This window comes from Boleophthalmus pectinirostris, unplaced genomic scaffold, assembly GCF_026225935.1.
Source record: "Boleophthalmus pectinirostris isolate CB_2022bp ecotype Guang Dong unplaced genomic scaffold, ASM2622593v1 HiC_scaffold_3, whole genome shotgun sequence".
Lineage (NCBI taxonomy): Eukaryota > Metazoa > Chordata > Actinopteri > Gobiiformes > Gobiidae > Boleophthalmus > Boleophthalmus pectinirostris.
In genome coordinates, this window is record NW_026571299.1 from 22999673 (window position 1) to 23009927 (window position 10255).

General features: G+C 41.0%; 1 protein-coding gene across 1 annotated transcript in view; it reads right to left on the bottom strand.

Moving 5' to 3' along the window:
- c1ql4b (complement component 1, q subcomponent-like 4b) overlaps positions 1-6439 on the bottom strand; it is a 58807-nt gene extending 52368 nt beyond the window's left edge. The window contains exon 1 of the mRNA XM_020923244.2: positions 5894-6439. Coding sequence (XP_020778903.1) covers positions 5894-6433 — 540 coding nt within the window. The 5' untranslated portion in view covers positions 6434-6439. The remainder of the gene's footprint in view (positions 1-5893) is intronic.
- Between the last annotated feature and the right edge of the window lie 3816 nt (positions 6440-10255).

Genomic DNA, 10255 nt, shown 5'->3' on the forward strand with positions numbered 1-10255 from the left:
CCTAGTTTAGATTATAGTTCTTCTGGTTTAGTCCTGGTTTAATCCTTGTTTAGTCCTGGTTTAGTCCTGGTTTAGTTTTGGTTTAGCCTTGGTTTAGTCCTGGTAAATAGTCCTGCTTTAATCCTTGTTTAGTCCTGGTTTAGTCTTGGTTTAGTCCTGGTTTAGTCTTGTTTGTGTCCTTCTGCTTAGTTCTGGTTTAGTCCTGGTTTAGTCTTGTTTTGTCATGGTTTAGTCCTGGTTTAGTCTTGTTTGTGTCCTTCTGCTTAGTTCTGGTTTAGTCCTGGTTTAGTCTTGTTTTTGTTGTGGTTTAGTTGTGGTTTACTCCTAGTTTAGTTTCATTTTACTTCTTCTGGTTTAGTCCTGGTTAAATCTTGGTTTGGTCCTGGTTTAGTCTTGTTTTGTCATGGTTTAGTCCTGGTTTAGTCTTAGTTTAGTCTCATTTTAGTTCTAGTTTAGTCTTAATTTAGTCTTGTTAAATCCTTGTTTAATCTTGTTAAGTCCTGGTTTAGTCTAGTTTTTGTCATGGTTTAGTCCTAGTTTAGTCTCATTTTAGTTCTTCTGGTTTAGTCTTGTTAAATCCTTGTTTAGTCCTGGTTTAGTTTTGGTTTAGTCCTGCTTTAATCTTTGTTTAGTCGTTGTTTTGTCACGGTTTAGTCCTGGTTTAGTCTTGTTTGTGTCCTCCTGCTTAGTTCTGTTTTAGTCCTAGTTTAGTCTAAGTTTAGTCATTCCAGTTTAGTCCTGCTTTAGTCCTGGTTAATTCCTAGTATACAGTCTTGCTTTAATTTTAGTTTAGTCTTGTTTAATCCTGGTTTAGTTTTGTTCAATCCTAGTTTAATCTTGTTTAGTTTTGGTTTAGTCTTGTTTAGTCCTGGTTTAGTCTTGTTTAGTTTTGGTTTAGTCTTGTTTAGTCCTGGTTTAGTCTTGTTTGGCTCCACTTTACATGGAGTATCATTTGATATTCCCTCAGCAGGTTGTTGAGACCTCACTAGTATCTCATATTTGCGTGCGTTCACTCCATCCTTGTTAACACAGAGCCTAATTAGAGATTAAACACATGTATGCAGATGCTCGGAGCGGGGTCCCTCTTGAATTACACCCACACTCTTATTTAAAGCGTTTTAACAGAGCCCACTGAAGCGTGTCCGTGATCTCCCAGCAGGGCGGCAGTCTGGAGCCTCACGTTGCTGTCAGCGCAAACCTGCTCACATCTGATGGTTTTTAGAAAGTTACATCAAACTCCTCTCCTCTCAGCTCCAAACCAACTGGAAACTGCTCTCCTGTACTTGTACTCACTGTGTTAGTGCTGTCAGGATATACAAACATCTCCAACAGAGTGTGGCTGCGGACTTGCACCCAGAGGACCCCACCCAGCAGACCTCCACCAGGATCCACCTCCACCCAACTGACCCTCACTGTTTTTCACAAGTTTACTCTTTATAAGGAAATTAATGACAGATTTTTAATCAGTTTTTGCCCTCGTTCCTTCTATTAAATATTATTAAAAGCTCATTTCAATGCAGTTTAAATCACATACTGCACATTTATTCCCCAATACATTTCTAAAATGTGTTGTAGTGGGGATTTTTTAAGTGATGTAATTTTTTAAGTGACAGGATTTTTTATGTGACTTCATCGATGTGACGAACCATTGAAAACCAGGACTAAACCAGGACTTTTATTTTGTACAATCATAAACGACAACAAAAATCCTTAAATTTTCATTCTCATTACTGTTTATTTTATACAATCATAAATGATAAAGTTTGTGCCTACATTAACATTATTATTAGTATGTACGACCATAAACGAAAATATGTTTCTGCATGTATGTATATGCAGTGTTGGGGAGTAACGGATTACATGTACCGCCGTTATGTAATCAGAGTACAAATTATGAGTAACTGTATTCCGTTACAGTTACTGCTTCAATGAGTGGTAATTGGATTACAGTTACTTTGCTGAAATAAGTGGATTACAAGGCGGTATTTTCCTGTTTTCACATTTTGTGCTACATCCCATTTATTTATTTTTTTATTTCGGTAATTCCACTTATTGCCGGAAACCCAAACAGAACGCGACAATAAGAGCGATGGAAACGTCATCAAACGCCGATGTGAGATATATATAAAAAACAAAAACAAAATATAAAATCGCCTCCAACTTAAATGTGAAACAGGAGCTACTGGCACTGGTGAAAACAACCTGCATAGACTCATAATATCTGCACGACGTCCTATACACAAACACACACAAACACACACCTTCATCATCGTCATCAACCTGAGAACCACGGCCCACGTCTCCTTCCGTAGTTACTGCGTGGACACCGCCGTCTCGTGCGCCGCGTGTGGACTGTGTTTTCTCGCGTAAACCGCGCCTCTAAACCAGAACTAACACCAGGACTAAACCAGGACTAACCCAGGACTAAACCAGGACTAAACTAGGACTAAAGCAGGACTGAACCAGGTTTAAACTAGGACTAAACCACGACTAAACCAGAACTAAAGACCTGATCTAGACCTGGTCTAGACCTGGTCTAAACCAGGTCTAAAATCAGGAGTAAAACAGGTCTAAAAATCAGGACTAAACCAGGACTAAACCAGGTCTAAACAACATGACACCTAACAGTAGGTTGACATAATTTAAGTTGATCTCATATAAAAAATAATTTCTCTATCAATAATATTTTTTAATATGGTGAAGGAAAGACTGATCTTGTTTCTGTCTTTTAACAGACAAAACCTCTTATATTAAGATGTCGTGGTCTTTGTTTCTCTACAGCAAACAGTTGTTTATTCATGGAGACTTGGGCTCAGACAATTTGAAGACAACAAACAAGAATTTTCAGGATGTGGTTGCTACATTCATGTCGTTTAAAAAAACATGACAATATCAAGTAATCCAAAGTAATCAGATTACGTTACTCACTTTAAGTAATTTAATGGATTACGTTACAAACTACATTTTGGGGTGTGTAATCTGTAATCTGTAGGGGATTACATTTTAAAAGTAACCTTCCCAACACTGTGTATATGTGTGTTATGCACATGTGTATAAACATTTATACTGAGTATATGTACTGGATATATATGATGCGTATATGTATGTATGTGTGTACAAGTGTGTATACATGTATATGTATGTATGTGTGGATATGTTTTTGTATACATGTGTGTATATTTATGCATAATGACAGGTACGCACTCCAGAGGTGTTATAAACCATGTGATTATGTAAAACAATTGAGGTAGTACTCTATAAGGTTTTTAAACTTCATCTTGCTCCTTTTGAGCACCAGGTCCCAAATAAGTTAATGTACATATCACAGTTTTTGTTATTGTGTTTGAATTTTGTCGTACCTGGCTCAAACAAATAAATAAATAAATAAATGAATGAATGAAATGACTAAACCAGGTCTAAACCAGGACTAAACCAGGACTAAACCAGGTTTAAACCAGGTCTAAAACAGGATTGATCGTGGAGCAGGGTGTCTGTAAAGCGCAATCGGGCAACGGCTTTGCTTAGCCCCGTGGGGCGGTCACCTGATTCCTGGTCTATGCGGGCACAGGCCCGTCCCAACACTCATTCTTGGTTTAGTCCTGGTTCAGTATTGGTTCAGTTCTCGTTCAGTCCTGGTTCAGTCCTGGTTCAAGTCTCTATAGGACAGTTCTGCAGATATCATGAGCTTATGCAGGTTGTTTTCATCATTGCCCATAGCTCCACAAACATTTGACATTTAAGTTGTAGCTATTTTATTTTATTTTTTTATATCTCACATCAGGAGAAGTGGGTGGAGGGTGTACCCCGTGTACCACGCCCGCTACACCCCTGTCTAAAACAGTCCTAATCTGAAAGTATGTGTGTTGTCTCTACTCTAGAGACAGTTTAAAAAAATTTGTCACAAACATAACACATCTTTAACTGGTAACATGGAGCCCACAATTGCATAAATACAAATAACATTGGCATTTTGAGCGTGTGAGTTGCTGTAGGCCTTGAGTCTGATTGAGATAAAGAAGCATAAAGAAAAGGAATAAACCTGTAAAGAAGAGGGATAAACCTGTAGTGGTACAGTTTAGGAAAAGTGTTTTGAGTTTGTCTTTGTGTAAAACTATGTCAGCTTTTGTAGCATTATGTAGAAACCAGCAGACAGCAAACAGTGGAGCACTTTTGGTTTCTGTCTGTTTACCTTTAGGGACCTGTGGATGGACGTAAGGTGAGGCTCCTCTGGGTGGAGGTCTGCGGCCAGAGCCCTCTCACAATTTCAAATGCGATTTTGACTTAATAGTAATAGTAATTAATAGATTTGATACTCGATACCAATACCATGATCACGATACGATTTCCCTTTCAAATTTACAATGTTACGTTTTAATGTTAGGATTCTGTTTAAAGTTATGTATTTATTTTATTGCAAAATGACAACATTTATTTGTATTTAGGAAATTTTACTTTTTGTAAATAGCACACCCCTGAAGTCATCCCTAGATTATAAATGGGGCCCTAGCTTTGAAACTGGTTCAAAAGAATTGACAAAAAGACTGAAATATGGACTGATAAACGAATACAAGAATCACACAGGTTTTTATGTATACAATAATATATTGTTTGTGGAAGAAATAATTGTACTTCCAAATCATCTGTATTAAACATTATTAGCCTATATAATGTTGTGATGTCATCTTAAACCAGCAATTGAACACTTAAATCATTTAAACAACAACATATCCCAGCTCCTCCCACTGCCCCAAAACGTTTGACACACACAAATGAAACCAGGGATGTCAAAAGTATCAAAAAACAGATACTAACTGATACTAAAATTGGTATTGAAACTATAGATACTCATTTAAGTCAGTGTTAATAGCTTTGTTGTTGAGCTGTATGAGTAGTGTAAGAGCACATAGACTAGTATACACACATGGACACTATGAGCCCACTGAGTATTACTCACATACATAAGACACATGTGAACAGAAAAGAAAATACCACCATTTAATGTTGAAAATCTATATGAAGATATTATCATTGTGGTATCAGGATGGGTATTGAGTATCGAGTCTATTGCTTCAACTGTGCAATAGTGAGTAAAGTGTAATAAATCCTATTACTTCCATTTTAAAGAGTGAAGCACTCAATATTTTCTGGTTTGATTCTTCGTTCGGTGGTTTCTCTCTTTGAGCCTGTCAGGGTTCCCTCTCCAGATGGGAGCGTTTCATTGTGTTTTCACTCATTCTCTATTTATTTATTTATTGGTGTAAAGCGCTGTCTCCCAGAGGAGAGCACACAGCTGTTGTGGTTTGGCTCAGCTCCAGTGAGACACATGTGGAGGATCCCTGTCACTGTCAGTCCCCATTGAGCAGAATTAATGAGTGATTTATGCTCCGTGTTCACTCAGACAGGCCAGAGCACAGCCACAACACTTATATGAACATTTGGGTACATAGTATTAGAATGGGACTTTAAATCCAGTCTTCTGATATCACAAAATTATCTGAATGTTTCAAAAGCAAAAGCTTTTTCAGGTTAGTTCCAAACAAAAGATGAACTAACAGTTCAAAGCCAGCAGTGGCCTAATGTTAAGTGTGTGTATTCCAGAGGCCGTGTGCACTGTAGATGCACATCACAAGTGTGGGGAAGAGTGTGGGAATGTGTAATGTTTACTCGCACCACAAGGGGGCCCTGTATGAAACATGACTGTATGACACGTGGCATTCACGTGATGATCCTCATGTGATTATTAATGACTCCTCATTAAATCATATGAAGCAAACTTGGTGTATTTATGAAAAAATATGTCCTGACTCTAAGCCCTCACCTTCACTCGAGACTGACGGGAATCTCGTCTTTTAATTTAACACCAACATCAGTGTGACTGACAGGTGCGACTCACCTGTCCGTTCTTCTTCAGGTCGGCCCACATGCTGGTGCCGTCGCCCCCTCTCATCAGGACATGGTAAGTGAAGTAGTAGATGCCCGGCAGAGGGCAGGTGAACTTCCCCGTGCTCGGCTCGTAGTAGTTTCCCACATTCGTCACGACGTCGTCAAACTTCAGGACCTCACTGCCCTCGTGCTGCTTCCTCAGCCCGGCATAGAAGGCAATTTTGGGGCTGTACACGGACTGGCCGTAGCCCCCTGCTCCGGGCCCTGGAGGACCGGGCGGGCCTGGTTTACCGGGGTCTCCGGGGGGTCCCTTGGGTCCCGGGGGTCCTGGGAGCCCCGGACTGCCTCTGTAGCCTTGTTTGGCTCTGCGGTTGGAATAGTCCGGGGGCAGGGGCGACACAGCCGTGAGCTCCCCCTGCGGTGGAGTGAAGCTATCGCACACCATCTTACAGCTGCCTAACATCTCGTAGTGCGTGCCCCCCGCCCCGCTGCCCCCTGCCTTGGTGGTGTGCACCAGCAGAGGGATGGCCACCAGCAGCACCAGCACCATGGCCACGCCCACCGCCGCCCCGATCACGCGCTTCCTTCGGCTGATGCGAGACGCGGCCAGCGTGAGGAAGTCCTCCTCGCCTTTCGCTGGGACGCTTGTACCGGCCAGGCTGAAGTCTGAGGGCAGAGACTACACAGCAGGAAATCAGTTTACTCAAGTGTGTGAGGATTCACTGTAGAAGAGACTGTGCTGCTCTCAGGATCAGGACACAGCTAACGAGAATTCACTATGAGGCTTTTCCATTTGATTTGTATCCGTATAGTTCACTTTCATCAACAGCACAGTATCCACTGTATACACTTGAATAAAGCAAATTGAGCGTTGCTGTTGGTTCCACAGAGCGGCCAGAGAGTCGAGCCTGAGTCTGGCCTGTGTGCGTGAGGAGGAGGAGGAGCTGCTGAAGCACAGCGCTGTCAGGTGGGGTCATTCCCACAGGAGTCCATCTCAACCGCACATACAGACAAACAGAGCGTCCACAGCCAGGGGGAAAGCTCCTGTCTGCTCCTGTCTGCTCCTGCCGGTACCTGCTCGCTCCTCTAGCTCTTCTCCTGTCAGCACCTGTCTGCTCCTCTGGCTCTGCTCCTCTGGCTCTGCTCCTGTCTGCCCCGTCTACTTTTATCTGCTCCTGTCTGCTCCTTCTGGCTCCGCTCCTGTCTGCTCCTGTCTGCACCTGTCTGCTCCTGTCTGCGGCCTGCAAGTCAGTGACGCTTGTTTTGTTTTGGAGGATAGATTTACTTCAGTCCACTCTTCTCTGCGCCCGAGGAGTTGTCAGCGAAGAGGAGAGTGTATTTTTATCGTCCATTTTGTAGAAGAATCGTCTTAACGTAGATTCACGACTGACGACATTGTCAGAAATATCTAAAACAGAACAGAAAAAAGCACAAAATTAAACATCTTAGGTTATAATTCTATACTTAGACAATATTTAATTCAATCTTTATTAAAAAAAAAACAAAAAAAAACATTGTATCCATCCACATATTGTGGAAGAAAAAATAAAATAAAATAAAATAAAAAGCAATTATAATAAAGTAATAAGAAATGGTTTTATTAACAATTTATTAATGCAATTTTAAAAAGTGTATGTGACAATAATTACACAATAATCTGATATTTTTATGTAGAAACGTAGGCCTTAAAACTACACCTATAAACTATAATTTACAAATACCTTTTAATTTCCTTTATTATCTGATATGTATATGAGTAATCAATAAAATTCGGTTAAAAAGTTGTAAAAGTAGCGTAGTAAATTGTCATTATTGTATCCTTACCATGCTACTTGAAATTGCGCAAATAATAGCGCCTTCAAACTTTCGATTTTGTGCAATTTGTGTAAAACATGTTTATGAAAAATTATAAAAAACAAAATTGACTCACTCCGTCCGATTATTATTGGTTGTCGCTTTTCGTTTTCTCCTCAGCTTCTGGAGGAACCGCAACGGGAAAACTGTCTCCAAACGCGGCTCAGCTCTTCTCTCCTCTCCCGCTCCCGTCAAAGTTGCAGCACGACGCTCCGGAGCCCGCTTGTTGCTCTTCCAAAGTCTCGTTAACGCCGAGATTAAAAACTTATTCACCCAGAACTCTTTGCGCGTCTCCGCTGCTCTCCAAAAGACAACAATGGCAGCGCGCGCTCGGACTGTCTTCGGAGTTACGGTGAGGAAAAAGCTCACATTTCGTCTTTTCGATCGCAATTCGAGCGTTATTTTCCGTCTCTATCCTGTCATGGTTCTCTCCGCGGTGCAACAGTTCGTTCACTTGTTGTGTCCATTCACCGAGTCGCTCTCCTCGCTGCGCCTGCCTCCAGCTCCTCTGCCCCCGCCCTTCTGCGCCAGCCAGCCCCTCTCCGCCCGGTCCGTGGTCTCTGGTCCCTGGTCTCTGGTCTCTATAGTCTCTTGTCTCTGGACTGTCCTTTCAAATCAAAAGCCCGCATGAGCCGAGCACATCAGTTAAAGCAAGTGTTTTTTTGTCTGTTTTTTTTTTTTTTTTTTTTTTTTTTTTTTTTTTGGTGGAGTTTAGATTTGGCCCACGAGTTGAATTTGAATTGACATCTTCTCCTGACATTTTAATTGGCCACTGACTCCGTAGCAGCAGCCCCACACACTCTTCAAATAAACAATATCGTTTACTGAGCCTATCATTATTTTTTATTATTTTATTATTTATTATTATTGTTTATTCATTAATTTAATGTAATATAGCTTATAGGCAACACTTCCCCTAACGAACAGGCTTATCTTAAATGTAACTCTAAGTGTCTTCAGTAGAATCGATAACGTAGTGTAACCAGATGTCTCTGTTTACCCGGGACAGTCCCAGTTTTGAGCCTGTGTCCTCTGTCCCAGCACATTTATACAAAACCACTGATTTGTCCCAGTTTTATACAAGAAATGTCCCAGGTGTTTCTATTTTTAACCAATTTGATCCCTGTCAACAGTAAAGAGAGACATAAACTGTCTTTTGTTTAGGTAAAATACAGAAAAGCTGCTTAAAAATGAACAAAACCCAAGGAAAATGTGATTAAAACTGTTAGTCATGAATGGGTTGAGTGCACAGCAGTTTTCCTATTACGCACTTGTTCACAATTTTATTATTACCGTCACCATAAACCAAGGGGTGTCCCAGTTTTTGAAAATCTGGTCACTCTGCACTAACAATAATATTTCATTGGCCTGAAGTGGTGCCTTCAAAAAAGTTATTTATGGAGCTCAACAGTGAGCGCTCACCCTCCACTGCCAGAACTCACTTTCTTCCGTTTTTCCAGTAGACTTAAAAAAAAATGAATGTGAACAGTTTGAAAGCTTGCGGCTAATCAGCTTCGTGGGAACTGATGACAGCGAGACCTTTAACTTTATTTAAAATCAGAAACTACCAAGTTATTAAAAGATTTCCAGAATCTTGCATTTTAAATGTGATTGTTGGACTTAAATCATTTGTGTTATGGACGTGAGCCTCGTCATTTTGGTGTTAAAATGTTTGTATTAATCCGCTGTACATGATCCTGGTGTTTTGTTTTTCACTATTTTGTCCATCAAAAAAATCCTGTTCAAAACATAGAGCCTGGCTCCAAATAGGCTCCTGAACATCATGAACATCACTGGACTGGTCCAATAAGGTTCATTTGGTCTTCCGATAATTTATGTTATTAGGTTCTTTTTTCAGACCAAGAGTTTGATTTCAGCAACAACACGTGACCCTGAGGAAGAGCGCAGCAGAACAAACTGTCACGTATGAAAGCAAACTCCTGCTCTTGGCACGTTTACATCCCGGCCTGTCAGAGTCTGATCCCGTCAGATCTCAGAAGCTCAGCAGGTCCGGGTCTGGTCAGGACTTGGATGGAGACCACTGGAAAATCAGGAGCCACAGGGGGCCCCAGTCACTTCACCCACATTGGTGAGTATGAAAGTGGAGTGTGTGTGATGGCGGTGGTCGGAGGGGTTGATAGCGCAGATTGGCAGCCGCCCTTAAATCAGTCTGTCCCAGGGCAGCTGTGGCTACAATAGTAGTTTACCATCACCGAGTCTGGAGTGAATGAATAATAATCTGTAAAGTGTCTGAGTGTAAAGAAAAGTGCGATATAAAACTGATGCATTATTATTATAATTCTTATTATTTGTCTGAAAAGACAATGATAGAGTTTATCATCTGAGCAACGCTGAATGCTCTGGGTGACATCACACTCTCTTGGTGCACTTCTTTATACAGTCTGTGGTCGGCATGTAGCAACTTAACCTCTGCAGTGTCTTTGAACTCTTTTGAACTTTTAATATTTGATATTTAGGAAAAGTCTGTGGGGAAAAAAATGATTGGAAAATGTCCTTG